Below are 21775 nucleotides of genomic sequence, written 5' to 3' on the forward strand. Positions count from 1 at the left end.
GCTCTTCGGCTTTGAAACGGAGATGAGCACCGGCCCCTAGAGTCGGAAATGACTAGCACGCATGTGCGGGGGGGACCTTTACCTTTAAGCCACAATGGCCATAACTACCATTGCCCCTAACCCACATACCATCCTCAGTCTCCCTGAATTTGCCCAAACCCACATTCACTGCTTCACTCACACCATCTAACCACCTCAATCCTCTGCTGTCGCCTTCTGACTTTCCCAACATCAGGGTCTTTTCCAATGAGTCCTCATTTGGTGGCCAAAGTACTTGCGCATCAGGTTCAGTATTTGTCCTGAAGAAACATACACGCATTCATGCACAGACACAGACACACACAAAGAAGCTGACCCAATGTACTTGAGCATCAGCTTTAGTATCTGTCCTTCCGAAGAAACAAACATCCATCCATATACACACAAAGAAGCAGACATATTTTATTATATATATACATACATATATAAACATGCGCACAGAACTACTGTATTTACCTAAACATACAAGGATTCGCAGTGACTGGAAGCCACCGAGAGAAAATACATGGAAACACGGAGATGTTTAAGCTATCCACGTGCACGCACACCTATGAGTAGTAAATAAGGTGACGCGGGCTCCGCTACCTGGCTAAAGAAGGCGCGGCTGCGCTATAGCCTTCCCCGCTCCCTCTCGCCCCTTCCAGGCACCGCTGAGCGCGGGCGGGTCCTTTCCGCTCGCCGGCAGCCCCCAGAGCCGCCGCCCCGCCCTGCTCAGACTGCCGGGCCGAGCGCGTCCGGCGGGCGAAGTCAAGCGGCGTCTCCTCCGCCCGCTCTCGCGAGATCGGGCAAGGTTTCCGGTGTTGTGACTGCGGGAGCATAAACATGGCGGTGAGTCTCCGCGCCCGCTCGCTGAGGCACCTCCGCATCCGAGGTGAGGAGAAGCTGGGCTAGGCCCAGACCGTGAGAGGCGGGCGGGCGGGCGGCAAGGGAACGGCCTGTCTCCGAACTCCTCGTCCTCTCTCCTGCCTCAGCCCCGCTGCTCGGCGGCCCCGCTGCGGCTTCCATCCCTAACTGAAGCTCCTGCTCTTGTCTCTCTTTTCTCCCCTCCAGGCCGGAACGACAGCGGCGAGGAGAACGTCCCCCTCGATCTCACCCGAGGTAACGGACGGCCTGCCGAAAGCCAAGCCGGACCGGGAACACGCACACACACACACACACCACACCACACCACACCACACCGCCTCCTCCTCTTGGGTTGCCGGCTCCTAGTTTCAGAATGGGAGTGAATGGAGTCTGGGGCCGAGGGTGGGGTCCTCCGTGGGGAGAAGGGAGGGCCGCCTAAGAGCACTGGCCAGCCGCTTCTCCGTCCCTCGAAGCGGCTCCCTTTGGAGATGGAAAGGTTGCCAATACGCAACCGCCTCCTCCCTTATTTAACACTAAGCTTGTTTGGAATAGTTGGATGGTTGGACAACCCCCCCCCCGCCTCCTTCCTCCTCCCTCATTTAAAACTAAGCTTGGTTGGAATGGTTCACTTCCCTGTGAGTAATATTTCATTCAGCCTGGTTGCGGTATATGAAGCGGACTTGTGGAGTAAATTAGTTCCTCAATGGAGGGCCCTGCCGTTCCGTTATTGGTCTGCCTGTTTGCAAGACGATTTGGCTCTGAAGAAATAAGCCCTCGTACACCGTGTGTGTGTGTGTTTGTGTGTGTGTGTGTGTTTGTGTTTGTTTGTCTTGCCCCCCCCCCGCCCCCGTTGTGCGATGGCGTTTTACCCTGCTTAAAATAAGTTGGTATTTGTTGGGCCTCTTGAAAAGGGAAGGAATGTGAAGTCTGGGTTGATATGATGAAAGGCAAACTCTATTTTTTTTAAAAAAAAAATCTGCCTTGAAAATAGTGAAAGTCATGGTGTTCTATGGGAGGACAATAAATGCCAGGGATGCTTCACTTTGGTGAGTTGCTTGCTGAGATAGGCTTGACAAGGAAAGGGGGAGCATGAGGACAACAAGTAACTACCAGGTTATTGACAAGTACTGTATTATGTTCTCACTACCCTAGATTGTGCAACTTAATCTATTTCAGGTTCGTTATTTAACCTCAGTTTGTTAGTTAGCAGGGGTTAAGGGTTTGAGTGCTTATGTTAGCACTATGTAAATCTCAATGGTCTTTCTGAAGGATTTCTGTTCCCCTCCTACACTCAGCTTGCAAATTGATTTGGTGAGTCAGTCTCCTTGGAAATAGGCCTTCTTTTGGCCAAAGCTTGTTGAAAGCTATACAAGCTTCCCTGACAGTCTCTGTAGATAAGCAAACTGCCTTCTACTATGATTAGGTGTAGAAATTAAGGCCAGGTGGCAGCTGGAAGTATCATCATAGTAACATTTTTGAAAAACTCAATTTTCAGAGCTAATTTATAGGAATATGTTCTTTTTAAACTTAAAATATACACAGTTGTAGTAAAATGTTACAGACATGCTATATAAACAAAACTATCAGTATTTAGCGTAACTTATTTCATTGCTTGGTATTTAACATGTATATTCAGTAATTCATACTCCTTAAGGTAGTATCTATTGCATTAAAATAATACAAATTACAATACAAGCAGAACACAGAAGGTACATACTGTCAGTCTCAGAACTGTTTTTAGAGCAATGTGTTTTTTCTGAAATAGAAAGATAAACTGTAGCTTCTCTTCATTAGTTCAAATTGATGAACAGGGCTGTTTTTTTCTTTTTCCACCATGCTTTTTCTGAGAAGAAGAGTTGCAAATTGTCACTAGAAAATGGCAAAATAGCATTTGTTTTAGATAGTTTTGGGTAGATAAAATAATAATCTAGCGTACTGCATGTTAGGATTTGCAAATCCTTTGAACTGCAAATCCTGAAATTTGTAAACTGGAATATTTAGTACAGTCTTTGTTTATCAGAAAAATTGAGAATAAGCGCATAAGCTTCTGACAAAATATGCAGTACAAAGGATAGCACAGGATAAATCCAGAAGTGTACAATGAAACCAAAAATGTTTTCAGTCCAACATCTAAATGGTGAGGACTAAATGACATAATAGAAAAGTTACTGTGTTTATTCACACAGGGCATGTGATTTCTATGTTTGGACATTACTGCAGTAATTGCTGGACTTCTCTATGGACATTTTCATACTGCAGTTCTAAAATCTAAATTGGGGTAATTGTTTTAGAAAATGAAATTCAATGGAGAAAATGGTCATGAATTTAAATGCTGCAATTAAAAAAAAATCAGATTGTATCTAGATATACACCATTTTGATATGTTGTAGCTCCTAGATATACACCATTTAATATGCCATTTTTCTAGATTATTAAAGGAAAATTATATTGAAGTCTTTTAAATGACAAGTAGATTCTGGGATTTTGTGACCACTTTTATGAGGATACTGAAAATGTATTTGCAGAGTTATGTTCTGTTTCTCTTCTGCCTATATTATTCTGTCTATTATTCTGCTATTATTCCCTTATTACAAATATGTTTGCTTCATAGTGTAATGTATTCTATTATTTGTTTGAACTTGCTTCAGTAGGATAGGCCATGTTATGTGTGTTCATGAAGGCAGATCCTTGGATAATGGTTAAATGTGTCCCCTGCTTTTTTTTTTTTACTTTTGAATGGTGAAAGAAAGGTTGGAGACAGCTAGATATGTTTAGCAGAACATGATCAGAAAGATAATTTGCATCTTTTTAATCGACTGTTATGTAATACATTAGCAGTATTAATTACACAGGTAGTATTTTTAAGTTCCTTTACAGATGATGCAGAAGTGGTGCCTACTGCATTTTTGTCTTTATTCTGTGGGAATATTCTGTGGGATTCTATTCTCTGGGTTGTATCAGTTAGACATTACTGTCTTGTAGAACTCGGGAAACTTTTTTTGTCACAGCGCCTGCCCTTTCGAACCATACTATCCCATAGTAGGTTAGATTCTATTTTGCGGATCTTTTGGAAAGCTGTTAAGACCTGGCTATGGGGTGTGTGTGTCAGAGAATTATAGAAATTGAAACCAGGCTGATTTCCTTGGTTGCCATAATACCTTGTCCTTTTTTAAAAAATTCAGTGGCTATATGGTTTTAACTTTTATCAACTGCCCAGAGTTGTGTTTATGAGATGGGTGGCCATGTAAATTGACTGAAATAATCAGTAAAAAAAGTTATGAGTATGCTGATTTGGTGATATGGTATGTTTCTTCCTTCCCTACTAAGTAAGATGTAAAAGAAGATTAAAAAACATGGAGAAAGACCATGCAAACTTCCTTGACAGTTCTTTCCATTGTTACATATAATGTGCAGGTCACCTACAATTCCTTTGAATAGGCTTCAGTAACTTAGAACTCACCAGTTGAGTGTAAGCCAGTAAGTCAGTCATTAAAATCCTCAAGTTGCTTGAAAAATCCAAATTTATTGACTCATGATCAGTTGATGGGCTGGTAATAACTGAAATTTGCTTGGATAATCAATTATTAATTAGCTCTACGAATGGAAATTAGAGGAACCTGTCTGTATGTGATGGAATTAGAGACAAAGAAAAATAGCTAAAAGTATGCATACTTCTCCACCTAAAGTAAATAGCATCTCAAAACCAAATGCAGTTTCTAATCTGCCTATTTTTAGTTAACTAAGAAAAATGTAAAGTTTTTCTGTTTGTTTTTTGTGAGGAACAGAGAGTCTTTTGTTTTAAATCCATATTTATTTATTTTATTTATTTTATTGGATTTATATACCGCCCTTCTCCCGAAGGACTCGGGGCGGTGTACAGGGCAGTTAAAACACAATATACAAGGTTAAAGATAAATTAAATTAAATTAGCCCCAACATGTAAATCACATTCTAAAAATTTAAAATCCCAGACCGTCAGTTCAGGCTGGCAAGCTCAAATAACCAAGTTTTCAGGTCGTGGCGAAAGGAGCGAAGGTCGGGAGACATCCGGAGCTCAATAGGGAGCTGGTTCCAGAGGGCAGGTGCACCCACATTTACATAAAGTGACATTCTTGGATAACTAAAATATATATGGGAATCCACAATTTCTTTATCAAAATTTGTGTATATAAATTTAACTTCTGAATATCTGTCACATTAGAATAGTAATTCTATATTGTCAGAAATGACTTATGTTTGTATGTTTATATAGAGAGAGGCTTAATGTATTACAAATGCATAATCCTGTTTATTTCACATGGATTTTAAATTTTAAAACTTACATGATAGGTGACACAAATAATATGTGGCATTCCAAATTGAGTACCATTATGACATTTTGTAATGCAGAAAAAAACCCAGAAAACCTATGAATAGGATTTATAAACAATCACAGTCTAGGAATTTTTCTGACAATATAATTTTTATGTAAGCACAAAGTAAGCAGATGATAATGGGTGTCTCATGCCAGGATGTGGGAAAGAAATCCCATGCCTCTGTAGTGCTACATGAATTCAGAGATTTAGGAATGAGTGATAGAGTCAAAATCTATTCCAGTAGAATTTTGTTTCATACAGTGACTTATTTTAATGGAAATCCAAACTAATTCATACCTGATTATCCATTTAACCCAGTTCTTATTTGGCAACAGTCTTCCAGAATTTTAATAAAAGAACTCCATTGATTATTTAAAACTTTTAAAAAAATCTTTTAAATACTGCATTTTTAATAAAAACCTGTGAAGGGGATTTACTGTAAGTTAGAACCTAAGGTGGTTAGAAGCTTTTGTTCTCAAACTTAGTTTCTTTCTTAGTAATTTGTTATTTCTCACTGTGGTCTGATATTTTCTTCTCATTTTTTTATTTATTTTCACTCTTTTGCTATAGGAAGGGAATGAAAGCTGCTCACAATCATACTGGAATAAACAGCAAAAAAGTTCCAGCATGTACACTTTTCCAGTGTTTAGATTGTTATTGGACTGTACTTGCAGTTGTTGTTGTTGTTGCTGTTAGTTGCGAAGTCGTGTCCGACCCATCGCAACCCTATGGACAGCATTCCTCCAGGCCTTCCTCTCCTCTACCATCTTCTGGAGTCCATTTAAGCTCACACCTACTGCTTCAGTGACTCTATCCAGCCATCTCATTCTCTGTCGTCCCCTTCTTCTCTTGCTCTCAATCTTTCCCAGCATTAGGCTCTTCTCCAGTGAGTCCTTCCTTCTCATTAGGTGGCCAAAGTATTTGAGTTTCAACTTCAGGATCTGGCCTTCTAAAGAGCAGTCAGGGTTGATCTCCTCTAGGACTGACCAATTTGATCGCCTTGCAGTCCAAGGGACTTGCAGGAGTCTTCTCCAGCACCATAGTTCAAAGGCCTCACTTCTTTGGCGCTCAGCCTTTCTTGTGGTCGAAATTTCACTGCCATACATTGCAACTGGGAAGACCATAGCCTTGACTATATGCACTTTTGTTGACAGAGTGATGTCTCTGCTTTTTAGTGTGCTGTCTAGATTTGCCATGGCTTTAATTCCCAGGAGCAAGCGTCTTTTCATTTCTTGGCTACAGTCCCCATCTGCAGTGATCTTGGAGCCTAGGAAAATAAAATCTGTCACTACCTCCATTTCTTCCCCATCAGGAATTGAGAGGGTCGGATGCCATGATCTTGGTTTTCTTAATGTTAAGTTTTAAGCCAACTTTTGCACACTTCTTCTTCATCCGCAACAAGAGGCTCTTTAGTTCTTCTTCACTTTCTGCCATTAGAGTGGTATCATCTGCATATCTTAGGTTGTTGATATTTCTCCCGGCAATCTTAATTCCAACTTTTGATTCATCTAGCCCTGCCTTTCTCATGATGTGCTCTGCATATAAGTTAAATAGGCAGGGCGACAGTATACAGCCTTGCCGAACTCCTTTCCCAATTTTGAACCAGTCAGTGGTTCCGTGTCCAGTTCTCACTGTTGCTTCTTGACCCACATATAGGTTTCTCAAGAGACAAATAAGGTGGTCTGGTACTCCCATCTCTTTAAAACTTGCCACAGTTTGTTGTGATCCACACTATCAAAGGCTTTAGCATAGTCAATGAAGCAGAAGTAGATGTTTTTCTGGAACTCCCTAGCTTTCTCCATGATCCAGCGTATGTTGGCAATTTGATCTCTAGTTCCTCTGCCTCTTCGAAATCCTGCCTGTACTTCTGGTAGTTCTTGATCCACATACTGCTGGAGCCTAGCTTGTAGGATTTTAGGCATGACTTTACTAGCACGTGAAATGAGTGCAATGGTGCGATAGTTTGAACATTCTTTGGCACTGCCTTTCTTTGGAATTGGAATGTAAACTGATCTTTTCCAATCCTGTGGCCACTGTTGAGTTTTCCAAATTTGCTGGCAAATTGAGTGTAGCACTTTTACTGCATTGTCTTTTAAGATTTTGAATAGCTCAGCTGGAATACTATCACCTCCACTAGCTTTGTTGTTGCTCAGCTTTTTTAAGGCCCACTTCACTTCACATTCTAGGAGGTCTGGCTTGAGGTCATTGACCACCTCATCGTGGTTATCAGGGACGTTAAGTTCATTCTTGTATAGGTCTTCTGTGTAATTTTGCCACCTCTTCTTAATCTCTTCTGTCTCTGTTAGGTCCCTGCCATTTTGGTCCTTTATCATGCCCATTTTTACATGAAACGTTCTCTTCATTTCTTGAAGAGATCTCTGGTCCTCCCTATTCTATTGTTTTCTTCTATTTCTTTGCACTGTTCATTTAAGAAGGCATTCTTATCTCTTCTAGCTATTCTCTGGAATTCTGCATTCAATTGGGCGTATCTTTCTTTTTCTCCCTTGCCTTTTGCTTCCCTCCTTTCCTCAGCTATTTGCAAAGCTTCCTCAGACAGCCATTTTGCTTTCTTGCATTTCTTTTTCTTTGGGATAGCTTTAGTTGCTACCTCTTGTACAATGTTGTGAACCTCTGTCCATAGTTCTTCAGGCACTCTGTCTATCAGATCTAATTCCTTAAATCTATTTGTCACCTCTACTGTGTATTTATCAGGGATATGATTTAGTTCATATCTGAGTGGCCTAGTGCTTTTCCCTACTTTCTTCAGTTTAAGTCTAAACTTTGCAATGAGAAGCTCATGGTCTGAACCACAGTCAGCTCCTGGTCTTGTTTTTACTGACTGTATAGAGCTTCTCCATCTTTGGCTGCAGAGCACATAGTCAGTCTGATTTCTGTGTTGACCGTCTGGTGATGTCCATGTGTAGAGCCATCTCTTGGGTTGTTGAAAAAGAGTGTGTGCGATGACCATCATATTCTCTTGACAAAATTCTGTCAGCCTGTGCCCTGCTTCATTTTGTACTCCAAGGCCAAACCTGCCTGTTATTCCAGTTATCTTTTGGCTTCCTACTTTAGCATTCCAATCCCCCATGATGATAAGGGCATCATGTTTTGATGTTAGTTCTATAAGGTGCCGTAGGGCTTCATAGAACTGGTCAGTTTCATCCTCTTCAGCACCGGTGGTTGGGGCTTAGACTTGGACTACAGTGATATTGAATGATTTGGCTTGGATTCGAACTGAGAGCATTCTGTCATTTTGGGGATTGTATCCCAGTATTGCTTTTCCTACTCTTTTATTGACTATGAAGGCTACTCCATTTCTTCTGAGGGATTCTTGCCCACAGTAATATACCTGATGGTCATCTGAATTAAATTCACCCATTCCTGTCCATTTTAGTTCACTGATTCCTAAGATGTCAATGTTCAGTCTTGTCATCTCGTTTGACTACGTCTAGCTTTCCTTGATTCATAGATCTTATATTCCAGGTTCCTATGGAGAAAAAATCTTTACAGCATCGGACTTTCCTTTCACCACCAGATATATCCACAGCTGAGTGTCCTTTCGGCTTTGGCCCAGTCGCTTCATTCTTTCTGGCGCTACTAGTACTATCCCTCTGCTCTTCCCCAGTAGCATATTGGACACCTTCTGACCTGAGGGGCTCATCTTCCAGCATCATATCGTTTTGCCTTTTTGTAGTGTCCATAGGGTTTTCATGGCAAGGATACTGGAGTGGGTTGCCATTTCCTTCTCCAGTGGATCACATTTTGTCAGAACTCTCTGCTATGACTGGTCCATCTTGAGTGGCCCTTCACGGTATAGCTCATAGCTTCATTGAATTACGCAAGCCCCTTCGACATGACAAGGCAGTAATCCATGAAGGGGGTACTTTCAGTAGTAAAAGATAAATTCTAAATATGTGCTTATAAAGAAAATCTTGTCAATGCTAGATGCCTGATTTTAATGCCAATTTACATGAAAATCTGTCATAATATTAGTAGTCTGGGCAATAACAGGTGTCCATGGTACTTTGTAGAAGTAAATACATGCTTTAATTTCAAGTCCAATTATGCAGTCTGTTCAATATTATAGCATAGATATTTTTGCTAATATAAATTACATGTTTGTACAATAATTGTAAACTTTAAAGAAAAAGATCCATGGGGTTACTTTATTGAAACTAATATATAAACTATATAGCCATAATGAAAGTGTTTTATATTTATGTGTGTATGTCACCGGTTTTAAAATAACTTATAAAAAGTTGTTGAGGAACAGTAGCACATAAATTTTAAAAGGATTTCTCTCTAAAAATAGTCACAAATCATTCAAAAGAATATTTATTTTGCTGATTTTCAAATATTTAATGAATATTTTTTCATTATTGGAAAAAATCCTGTTTCTGGTAGATGCTACCCTAATATTCAACCACAAACATCTACAAGATTCCATGTAGAGCAATGATGGCAAATCTTTTGGGCCAGCTGTGCCAAAAATTTGGAACATGCCTAACTTGACTCTGCTGGTGTGTCACACCATCCCCCTGAACAAAAATATCTCCCCCACATACAACCCCCACCCGAACAAGTACCATCTAGGCTACCTTGAACAGCGGCACTGAACAGCAGTGCTGAAACTGAGCCTGAAGTAGAGGTCCATACTTCAATTCAGCCGTAGCACCATCCCGTCACTCAAAAAAGCCACCTTGCACCATTCCCCAAGGTTTATGAGCCTTGGTGAATGGCCTGATTGCCCCCATGGCCCAATGCTCCCCAGGATCTGCCATGTACTCCCGCTGAGAGGCTTCTGCAGCCTACCCAAAACTGCTCCAGGGCCACCAAGGCCTACATTTGTGAAACAACTTGGAGAATGAATCTCTCTGGCCTTTGCAGTCTCTGAAAACTGTGAAAGCACAACCCATTCTTGCACAATTTTCAGTATCTTCAGAGAGTGCATGAGATCATGGCCTCGCACAATTTCAGGACATTGGAGTCTGGCCCATTCTTGTACGGCCCTCACAGTCTCTAAAAATTATACGAGAATGGGGTGTGCTCTGGAGTATAGTTGTCCGGTATTATGTGTGACATAGGTTCGGCATCGCTGATTTAGACAATTGTATGGAATGAATGTATTTTCAGATTTTCCAGATCTTGGTAGGCAAAGTTTTAGAATCAGAATCAGCACAGAATCACCAGAGTAAATCAGCAGCAAATCAAATTGTTTAAGTACTAAAATTTATATACCTAATGATGATTGCTGGTTGATAAGTTATTTCTAGACTAGTTGCAAGATCCAGACTATCATTAAGAATAATTCTAATCAAGATTACCTAGGCAAATTCAACAGATGGTTAGGGATGATAGGGCATTGCTTTTTTATGCAGATGCAGAATAATAGAATTGAGTTTCATGAAATGTTATGGAACATACAGTAACTTTTCTGTCACCTTGTAAAACTATTCTTATCTTGTGGAACTATTGCACTGGAGTGCAGCCACAAAGGATAAGAAAGCATAAGATCAGAGAGAGATAAAAAAATGCATTAATTATCGAAGTTTTCTTGTCATCTCCTGATAGTGTCTTTATTTGTTATATTTTCTATCCCAGGTTTCAATTGCCAAATGAATAAAATACATTTAATGTATTTGTTAGATTTATATCTTGTTTTTTACTTAGAAACTTAAGTTAGTATATATGATCTCCTTCCTTCTATTTTTCTTTACTAAAATTACCCTATAAGGTGAGAGAGTGAGTGATTGATTCAAACCCAACTTAGTGACTTTCAGTGTTTGACCTTAGACTAAAACCTGCTGCTAGTCTAACATTCAAACTGCTATACCACACAGAACTCTCTGTGGTAACAGTTAAATGTATTGGCTGGTTGGGGATATGAATCTATGTGTATCTTCATATATAAATAATGGCTCAGCACCTAGTTTATTTGCAGTAAATATTAGCTAGAAGTATGATGCAACAAAAATATAGAATTGAAAATAAATATGACAAATACTAAAGTAATCTTGCTATAGCACTTTGAACCATTTGAAGTTTCTGAGAAAAGTCATAGTTAGAGTGCATTAAAGGGTATTAGTGACTCGATCTGAAATTTATAGAAACTGGAACAGCTGATGCCAACTAGCCTTTAAGGTTCTGAAAGCAACAAACTTAAATGCTTCTGGATTATGAAAAAAATCATTTCAAGCTTTGAAATATTTGTTTAGCATTATATAATGCCTCGGTTGTTTTTTAAGATACCATTATAACTAGCATGTTCTTTGTGCAGCATGGACACGAGTGGATTGCTGGAGTAGGTGCCATCAAGTTGGTGTTAACACTTAATGGCATGAATTACTTTTTTAAAGTTCTGTATTCATTCGTCTCAATGAAGACACAAGGTGACATTTGCAAGATTTTCTGAATGGGGTTATCCATTAAATTATTTTAATACACTAAATCTTTTTATGTAGCATATTTTCCTTTTTCGTGCAATTCATATACAAGTGATGTACAATGGTTAACTTGTTAAACAAATGTTCAGGACCAGTTGCAGTTTCAGGGCAACCCCATGTAAATTGCATTGCAGTAGTCTAACTGGTTGGTATTGAGGGAAGGAGCTACTATAGCTAGGTATCCTTGCAGTAAGAAAGGCTGCAACCCCTACTGTCCGGAGTTAAAACTTAAGTTCTTCTGGCTACTACCAGCTTTCAGGCAGGAGGTATGAATTCAGAAGAATTCCAATGTACAAGCAGTAATTCTGTCTTACATGGGTTCAGATTTTCTCCGTTGTCTCTCATCCAAGTCTTCACATGCTCCAGGCGCTTATTTGTACACAGGGTCCCTTTGTGAGGGAGATGGGCAGTTTCTAAATGTGATCAATAAACAAAAGGACATCAGCCACATCTCTCTTACAGGATGGGATAGCAGTCTATAATTAGGCATCACCAGGATACTGCTGTCACATCCGAAATTGTTAGATAATCTCCATCAGTTTACTATAGATGTTAAAAAACAGGGAAGAGAGAATTGAATTGACTTCACCCATTAGCCACTAGTGGGTCAATCTCTCCTTCCATCTGCTATGGCAGACTAAAATTGTCCATTGAGGAAGAAGCAGAACCATTGCAAAACCGAGGTACTCTTGCTCCTTGTAATATATCATACATGCCTTTAAACCTTTGTGACCAGAGGACATTTTATTACTACTTTGAGAAAAAGGAAATAGAATTGCATTTTGGCTGCTATTTGATCAAGCTGGAATGTTTCTGTTTTGTGAAGCTTTATTGAGAAAGAACAAGTAGTCCTCATTTAGCAACTGTGCAGAACAGTGATTGCTCACAGTTACTGAGGGTGATGAAGAATTAACTTTCAAACCATTCCTTCCATTTTTTACCTTTGCAGGTCTATAAAGCAAATGAAAGCTGAAGTTAAAATCATAAACACAGTCACAGTTTTACTTAGCAATCACTTTGCTTATTGACTGAGTTGCTGGTCCCAGTTGTGGTTATTAAACAAGGACTATCTGTAGTTTAAGGGACGCGGTGGCTCAGTGGGTTAGGACGTTGAGCTTGTCGATCAGAAGGTCGGCAGTTTGGTGGGTCGAATCCCGAGTGCCGCATAGCAGAGTGAGCACCTGTTACTCGTCCCAGCTTCTGCCAACCTAGCAGTTCGAAAGCACTTAAAAATGCAAGTAGAAAAATAGGGACCACTACGGTGGGAAGGTAACAGCGCTCCGTGCACCTTTGGCGTCTAGTCATGCCGGCCACATGATCACGGAGACGTCCTCGGACAAGTGCTAGCTCTTGGGCTTTGAAACAGAGATGAGCACCGGCCCCTAGAGTTGGAAACGACTAGCACGCATGTGCGGGGGAACCTTTACCTTTTTATCTGTAGTTTGATTTATTATTATACCAGTGAAATAAGATTTTCTAAGTCATAACTCTATGAACTTGCAGTTGAAATCTAAATAATTTTATAGCAAAATTATTTGAATCTAGAATTAGTTTGGCAATATTCTGCTAAATGCTCAAAACAAAAGAATATACATCGCCCATATTATATTGTTGATGATGTTAAATTGTAGGACAGCAATTTGATCCATCTATTATGCATCCTTAAAATCAAAGATTATGATAGTGGTATTTTTATATCGATACTGTTGTAAACTCTGTAATCTCTTTTGTTTGTAGCTTTTGCTTCTTAAATTTTATGAAATGTTTTCTGTCTTAACTTTTTTTCTCTTTTTCCATTTTTTCCCCATTTTCTATGGAAGTGCTATTTTCATTTTTAAAAGAATCTTTGTAATCTCAAATTTTTCTACTATTTAGAAAATAATGTATTTTAAAAGTTTCCCACCATTTTTTTAAATTTTGCTTGATGTTATAGCAGTAACAAAATAATAGGTTAACTTTTTTTACAGGTACTCTTTGACTTAATAACTGTTCATTTAACAGTGGTTTAAAGTTTCAACAACATTGGAAAAAGTGACAGTTAATTCACATACTTGCAACTATCGCACCACTTCTGTGCTCACATCACATTTTGGACAATTGGCAACCAATTCACATTTATGACCAGTTGCACTGTCCTGTGGTTATGAGAATGTGATTTACTATCTTTTTTGCCAATTTCCTTCAAAAAAACATTGGAGAAGCTATATTTGCTTAACAGCCACTGATTCACTCAATGACTGCAGTGATTTACTTAATGACCAGCATAAAACTTGTAAAATTGGGTCTGACTCAACTTACAACCACACCATCTTACAATGGTGGTAGAAGCTTTGGTCCCAATTGTCATTAAGCTGAGAACTACTTGTACTGGACTGATGATAGCTGAATCTATAATATTGTTCTGCACCATAGGAGTTGATTATAGGGTGACTAACATAAAATAAAAGTGGTTAATCATTGAACTTTGTCTTTTGGATCAGAAAAAGGCAGAAATTTATAAATAAATAACATAATAACCCCAGTATGGAATAAATTTGTGTGTCAAAACATGGCAGGAATTCTCAAAGACAAATATTAAGATAATTTAAGGAGTTACACTGTGATCTGTTTCCTAAGGGATATATTTTTCATTGTTTTGGGGACTGTATAGTTTCTCTAATTCATTCTATACCATATCTCTTTTGTAGACCCCTCCGATAACTTGAGAGAGATTCTTCAAAATGTGGCCAAATTGCAAGGGGTTTCAAATATGAGAAAACTTGGCCATTTGAATAATTTTACAAAGGTAAGAAATCTAGTGACTATTACAACATTATATTTTATTTTTATTAGTGAATCAAAGAATATTTGTTTTAGAAAAATGGTGGTTGAATGATGTAGCAATGGGATGATAATGTCATCAAGTAGTAATAGGATTGCTAAATTGTTTTAAATTACTTGGATATCCACAATTTTGGGGAGCTTGAATAACTTGGATATCCACAATTTTGGGGAGCTTGAATAAATATGTGGACTGCTAGATAATGAACCATGTTGAAGAAGCATATGCATATTATTTGATGTATACAAAACAACTCTGGATGTGCTTCCAGCAGAAATATGTTCTGAATATATGCGTTCTTGTGAAGACCTTGAAAGGGTCATGAAGCAGTCAACTAAACCTGCAGCTATTTCCTGTCTCCATTTTGCAGATCCGGAGAAGCCTGTTCAGCCATATGTTCAGCCATATAAGAATACATTTTTAAGATAGAAACTGATGACTTATTTGTAGGATTTATTTAGTCCAGTTTACTGGTATTTTAGGCAAGATACAACATGCAGTAACTGATAATAAAACAACAATAAATCATAATTCCAAATAACACAGATTAATAAAAAGCATCCATCTGCCAGTGGTTCTACATCAATCTGTTCTCAAAAAGCCAGTTGTTTACAACCTGCTGGAGAACTATGAGAGGGAGAGGTGTCTGTGTTTTGGGATAAGAGGGAGATCTCACAGGGTGCATTCACTAGGAGGGTAGCTGAGTCTGTTGTTGGATATCCCAAAGGGGATGGTTATGGCACAGGGTGATTGTTGTTTTTATTATTTTATTTATTGGCTTAATTATTTTTGTTAGCTGCCCAGAGTTGCTTTGGATGGGCAGCCATAATACAAATCTTCTAAATAAATAAATTCATTATCAAGCTCCCTCCAATTGAACCTTGTCACAGCAGTTGTCCCCTGGTCTCCTATATTGTGCAGGCAAAATGGTTTCTAAAGTACTCAGACTCTCGAGTTGTAGTGTATATAATAGATAACAACCAGCACTTTGAATTGCACATGATAACCAGCGTAGCTCCCTAATACAAATTTTGTTCATAGACCGTTGGAACAATGCTAGTTCAAGGGGATATGACACTCCTAAGACACACTGACTGTTGGTATCATATGCTGCCAATGTGAAGGTTTGAATTTTTAGAATCATTCAGAAGAGGAGGCTGTATTGGTGCCCGCAAAGCTTTGATGCCCTAGGTCATGGGTGTCAAACTTGATCGCATCTCGTGACGTATCACAGTGCTTTTCGCCTTTGCAGAGCCGGGGTGGGCATGGCCTACACATGACCCATCCAGCCTGCGGGCTGCCAGTTTGACACCCCTGCCATAGATCAATGCTTATTCGGACTGAAGCTCTCCCTACTTTTATTTTACATATAAGCTTATTTTATAAACTTCCTTCACAAAATTAAGCACATACGTAAAGTGGAAGAGAAGTGTCTAAATTGGTATTTGAGCTGCTCTCTTACACTTTTACTTCAGGTATAAATTCAGTAACATTTTGTCAATTTTACGAAATTTAAGGCCCAGGACATCATCTCATATTTTTCTTTCCATTGTTTAATGGAGATAATAGCCTAATTTGGTATTTAAGAATGAACCTTTGAACAAAACAGTAGCAGTTGAGAAGGAATTGGGAAATAATTTCAATTCTTATCTTATTCTCTTCAGTTTGTTAAAGTAGAAATTAAGGTTTGACAATGGAGACAGGTATTTCTGAAGAGATGTTTAATCTTTTCTTCAAAGTGATGTATGGTGAAGGAAGAGACTGTGAAGATGAGCTTTTAAGAATCCCAGGAAAAAGGCTGCTATCTGAATCTTTGGGGGAGGAGAGCTGTTCCAGTTACCAAAAGCCGCATGGCACTGGTTAAAAAACTAAAAAAATTGGGAACGTGCATAGTAGTACTAGTGATGTTGAGTACAGTTAAGTTGTAGGTATGTTCTAGAATTCCAAAGAAAGGCAGGTTAATTTATTTGCATTTTTCTTGCATTTTTTTACAAATGCATTCTCTTTATTTCACTTTATATAGCATTTTCTACTTGTATTCAAGTGAGTATACAGCTACTGTAGAATTCTCCACCCAAATTTCCCCTCTACTATCAAAATGTTAAAACAGGTTTGAAATATGGAAGGATGGTGGGTCATTCATATGGCCAGTTTCTTTCTTGTGTTGCTTTTACTCTGTTTAGATGTAATTTTTAAGAGATTTCAAGCATATTTTTAAATATCAAAAGAGCTGCCCCCATGTTTTATGTAGGAGTTCTTTGGTTTATTGGAATATTTCTATGGTTAACATGATGCTAGTTTTGAAAAGAAGAAAGGAAATATGTAAAACAAATGTTTCTGATATAATTTAGAAATTCTATGAATTAAATAGATAAAACTAGGATGCTTCATATAGTGAAACTTATAATTAAACTTCCCAATGTTCTTAAAAATAATATTTTCAGCAAGAAATGATTATGGGACTTCACTGATATTGTAGAGACCATGTGGAGGCAGTCTGAAAATTGTTTTATATAATTCAAGAACTGTTTTTGAATTAGGAGTTGTGATGGCGCAATGGTTAGAATGCAGTATTGCAGGCTAACTCTGCCTACTAACAGGAGTTCAAGCTTAAGGTTGACTCAGCCTTCCATCCTTCTGAGGACCCAGATTGTTGGGGACAATCTGATGATTTTGTAAACTGCGAGAGGGCTATAAAGCACTATGGAGCATTGTATAAGTCTGCTATTGCTATTGCTGTTTAATAGAAAAACTGAGATACTGATGTACAAATTACATATTCTATTCAGCTCTTTTAAGAGCTTTAAAAAGTTGAAGTAACAATGAAAGAAAGAAAGCTTAATATGGTGAAAAGCATTGAAAATTATTTACTATTATATAGCTTTGAAATAATCTTTCAAAATAATTGACAAAAAGTAATGGCAATAATTCAACCAAGCCATTTCTTCCTTTTCTAATAATATCCTGAAAAAATATTCAGGCTGGTTAATTGGGAAGTAATACAAATGTGAGGAAATGATTAGTTGAACTTTCTTACCGAAAATAGTTTTAATTCTGTTGTTGAAAGCATTGAAATTTATATCTTGCAGCTTCTTTGTAATGCTGGTCATACAGAAGAAAAATTAGGTTTTACGTATGAAGATATCATCATATGGTAAGTGCTGTGTTGTGTATTGTAAATAGTAATCTGATGATTGAAATTCTGTATTAAAGTAATAACAAATCAGAAACCAGTTTTATCCAGAGAAGATGACCGTATAAGAACAAAGGGCTAGAAATTCTAAGTTATGATGGGTATTAAAGGTGGAAATAGATTACTATGGATTTGTTACTCCTGTCCCTGATGCACAGTTGGAATTTATGTCCAGGTTATACAGGGAGTGCAGAATTATTAGGCAAGTTGTATTTTTGAGGATTAATTTTATTATTGAACAACAACCATGTTCTCAATGAACCCAAAAAACTCATTAATATCAAAGCTGAATATTTTTGGAAGTAGTTTTTAGTTTGTTTTTAGTTATAGCTATTTTAGGGGGATATCTGTGTGTGCAGGTGACTATTACTGTGCATAATTATTAGGCAACTTAACAAAAAACAAATATATACCGATTTCAATTATTTATTTTTACCAGTGAAACCAATATAACATCTCAACATTCACAAATATACATTTCTGACATTCAAAAACATAACAAAAACAAATCAGTGACCAATATAGCCACCTTTCTTTGCAAGGACACTCAAAAGCCTGCCATCCATGGATTCTGTCAGTGTTTTGATCTGTTCACCATCAACATTGCGTGCAGCAGCAACCACAGCCTCCCAGACACTGTTCAGAGAGGTGTACTGTTTTCCCTCCTTGTAAATCTCACATTTGATGATGGACCACAGGTTCTCAATGGGGTTCAGATCAGGTGAACAAGGAGGCCATGTCATTAGATTTCCTTCTTTTATACCCTTTCTTGCCAGCCACGCTGTGGAGTACTTGGACGCGTGTGATGGAGCATTGTCCTGCATGAAAATCATGTTTTTCTTGAAGGATGCAGACTTCTTCCTGTACCACTGCTTGAAGAAGGTGTCTTCCAGAAACTGGCAGTAGGACTGGGAGTTGAGCTTGACTCCATCCTCAACCCCAAAAGGCCCCACAAGCTCATCTTTGATGATACCAGCCCAAACCAGTACTCCACCTCCACCTTGCTGGCGTCTGAGTCGGACTGGAGCTCTCTGCCCTTTACCAATCCAGCCACGGGCCCATCCATCTGGCCCATCAAGACTCACTCTCATTTCATCAGTCCATAAAACCTTAGAAAAATCAGTCTTGAGATATTTCTTGGCCCAGTCTTGATGTTTCAGCTTGTGTGTCTTGTTCAGTGGTGGTCGTCTTTCAGCCTTTCTTACCTTGGCCATGTCTCTGAGTATTGCACACCTTGTGCTTTTGGGCACTCCAGTGATGTTGCAGCTCTGAAATATGGCCAAACTGGTGGCAAGTGGCATCTTGGCAGCTGCACGCTTGACTTTTCTCAGTTCATGGGCAGTTATTTTGCGCCTTGGTTTCTCCACACGCTTCTTGCGACCCTGTTGACTATTTTGAATGAAACGCTTGATTGTTCGATGATCACGCTTCAGAAGCTTTGCAATTTTAAGAGTGCTGCATCCCTCTGCAAGATATCTCACTATTTTTGACTTTTCTGAGCCTGTCAAGTCCTTCTTTTGACCCATTTTGCCAAAGGAAAGGAAGTTGCCTAATAATTATGCACACCTGATACAGGGTGTTGATGTCATTAGACCACACCCCTTCTCATTACAGAGATGCACATCACCTAATATGCTTAATTGGTAGTAGGCTTTCGAGCCTATACAGCTTGGAGTAAGACAACATGCATAAAGAGGATGATGTGGTCAAAATACTCATTTGCCTAATAATTCTGCACTCCCTGTACCTTAAACATAAGCCTGTTGTGTAGTATATCCTGTTTACTGTTAAAGACCTGAAAGAAAATCATTAAAAATGTTTTTGTTTAAAATATCCAGATTTTTACTAGCCACATATTGGGATAGTAAAGAATCTAAATAATTATAAACAGTGGATAAGCAGATAAATACTACAGAATATGCTATGATTTGATCTATTTTTAAAACAGGAAATATTAATATGTTAAAGTAGTTAGCATGACATAACGGTAGTCCTTGACCTACGACCACAAAATTTCTGTTGTTAAGTGAGATATTTGTTAAGTGAGTTTTGCCCCATTTTACAACCTTCCTTTCCACAGTTGTTAAGTGAATCACTGCAGTTAGTAACCCAGTTGTTAAGTAAATCTGACTTCCCCATTGACTTTGCAAAAGGTGATCACATGACCTTGGGACACAGCAACAGTCATAAATATGAACCAGTTGCCAAGCATATGAATTTTGATCACATGATCATGAGGATGCTTCAGTGCTGTGCAAAGTTTCATAACTGTGACAAATGGTCCTAAGTTACATTTTTCAGTGCCGTTGTAACTTTAAACAGTCACTAAATGAAGGAAGGAAGGCGAGGGCTATCTGCATTTTGGAGTTTTTAGAGAAATTTAGTATTTTACAATTTGCATGTATTTTCTTTCTATTTACAGCTAAGGCAGGCAATAATGTCTTACCATCAGAAACAATTTTAACAAGACCAATTTTATTTGGTATATTAATAAAAATATCTGTTAAAGATGTCAAATAGATATTATTGATCTTACCTATGTCTCAAGATTAGATATATTTGATTAAAGATTAACTTTATTCTTTATAATTTTAAAATTACATTATTGTGTTTATTGGAGATTTAATTTACGTAAGTATCACAACAATGCCGTACTTTAAATCTAATTCCAGAAAAGTCCTCTAGAACTTTGATAGTATAAACTTAACAACTCTGCACTCTAAAGGCCATCATAAATGGAGAAAAAAGCACTGTTCTTTTTAGAAGATGCAAACATTATTCCGTGTGCTTCTTTACCCAGTTGGCCATTCTTCTGACTTTCAAAATCTTAAATGTGCTGAGCTTAAAACCTCTGGGAAAAATATGATATTTATTTTATTTATTTTTATTTTAATTCCATTTATATCCCGCCCTTCTCCGAAGACTCAGGGCGGCTTACAAGCTTAGCAGCGTAATATTAAAACCAGCGTAATATTAAAATACCAGCGTAATATTAAAAACATTTAGCTTTGTAGTGATTTTTACCTCATAATGATTTCACTTTTGATCATTCTGATAAACTGCAAATGAATCCAGACAACAGAAACTAGTACTGTTTAAGTCTGAAGTTAATCTTTACTGGCTATAAAATGGAATAGCCCTTTGGCTATTTAAATCTTTAAATTTAAATCTTAATATTTTTTTAAAAAAATAGTTTCCAAGGTTATCTAAAAACACATATCACTATTAGGCCATAAGTTTCAAGGGTAATTATCTCCTTAATTGAAAGCAGTGAATAATTACCGTAGCCTTTGTTTGTATTCTTGGAACTATAGAGATAACCTTTGGGAGAATTTAAACTCTAGAACTTTTTAAGAAAAAAATAATTGGGATTGGTAGATTAAATTGTTAAAAACTTTGCAAGTTTGGGATTATATAATTCCTTAAATGTTGCAGAGATGTTTTTTCTATGGTAATTCTGACTTAATTTCAACAATGTGTACAGCAAAGTGTAAAATGTTTTATGTTTATGTCATTCTCTAGACTCATATTTTTAATTTGATTAAATATATAATATGTTATATATTTAACAGTTTTTAGTGGCATTTTATACATTATAATGTATCATTTATACATTATTAGCTGGTGAATAGATGTTGTAAAAACACATTTTGGATACTACAGTGTTAAAAAATAGTTAGATGCAGCTAGTTATTCACATAAAATGGGGTTGGGGAATATAGAATGGATGTACTTTGATCCTCTATAGCCTGAATGACTTATTTATCATCACAGTTTGCGGTTAGCTTTATTAAATGAAGCAAAAGAGGTGCGAGCAGCAGGACTCCGAGCTCTTCGATATCTAATCAGAGACTCCAGTATTTTACAGAAGGTATTAAAACTGAAAGTGGATTACTTAATAGCCAGGTAATTGCCAAAATAATATTACAGTAATGTGATTTGGAACTGCTTGGATTTTCCATAAGTATCTGTTGTTTATATGACCCATCAGCTGTCCATTTCTATTATTAAATTTGTAGCTTGATCCTCCTCCAACAAGAATCATGATCCCATCCTTTATGTCAGGGGTCCCCGGGCCATG

The 21775-nt window shown here is 37.9% G+C and overlaps 2 protein-coding genes across 4 annotated transcripts in view; both read left to right on the forward strand.

Annotated features, from left to right (window-relative positions):
• Window positions 1-861: 861 nt before the first annotated feature.
• LOC310636739 (rapamycin-insensitive companion of mTOR-like) lies at window positions 862-21516 on the forward strand (the record flags this gene model as incomplete). Its single annotated transcript, XM_083356828.1, has 6 exons — window positions 862-910; window positions 1090-1137; window positions 14368-14465; window positions 16525-16544; window positions 17591-17655; window positions 21469-21516. 5 exons carry the CDS (start codon window positions 862-864, stop codon window positions 17625-17627), a joined length of 252 nt encoding a protein of 83 aa, XP_083212954.1. The 3' UTR covers window positions 17628-17655; window positions 21469-21516.
• LOC310636727 (rapamycin-insensitive companion of mTOR-like) overlaps window positions 21456-21775 on the forward strand; it is a 50144-nt gene continuing 49824 nt past the window's right edge. For all 3 annotated transcript variants that reach the window (XM_083356797.1, XM_083356799.1, XM_083356800.1), the window contains exon 1: window positions 21456-21600. The gene's annotated coding sequence lies outside the window, so the exon portion shown is untranslated. The remainder of the gene's footprint in view (window positions 21601-21775) is intronic.

This window comes from Vipera ursinii (assembly GCF_947247035.1).
Source record: "Vipera ursinii genome assembly, chromosome: 2".
NCBI lineage: Eukaryota > Metazoa > Chordata > Lepidosauria > Squamata > Viperidae > Vipera > Vipera ursinii.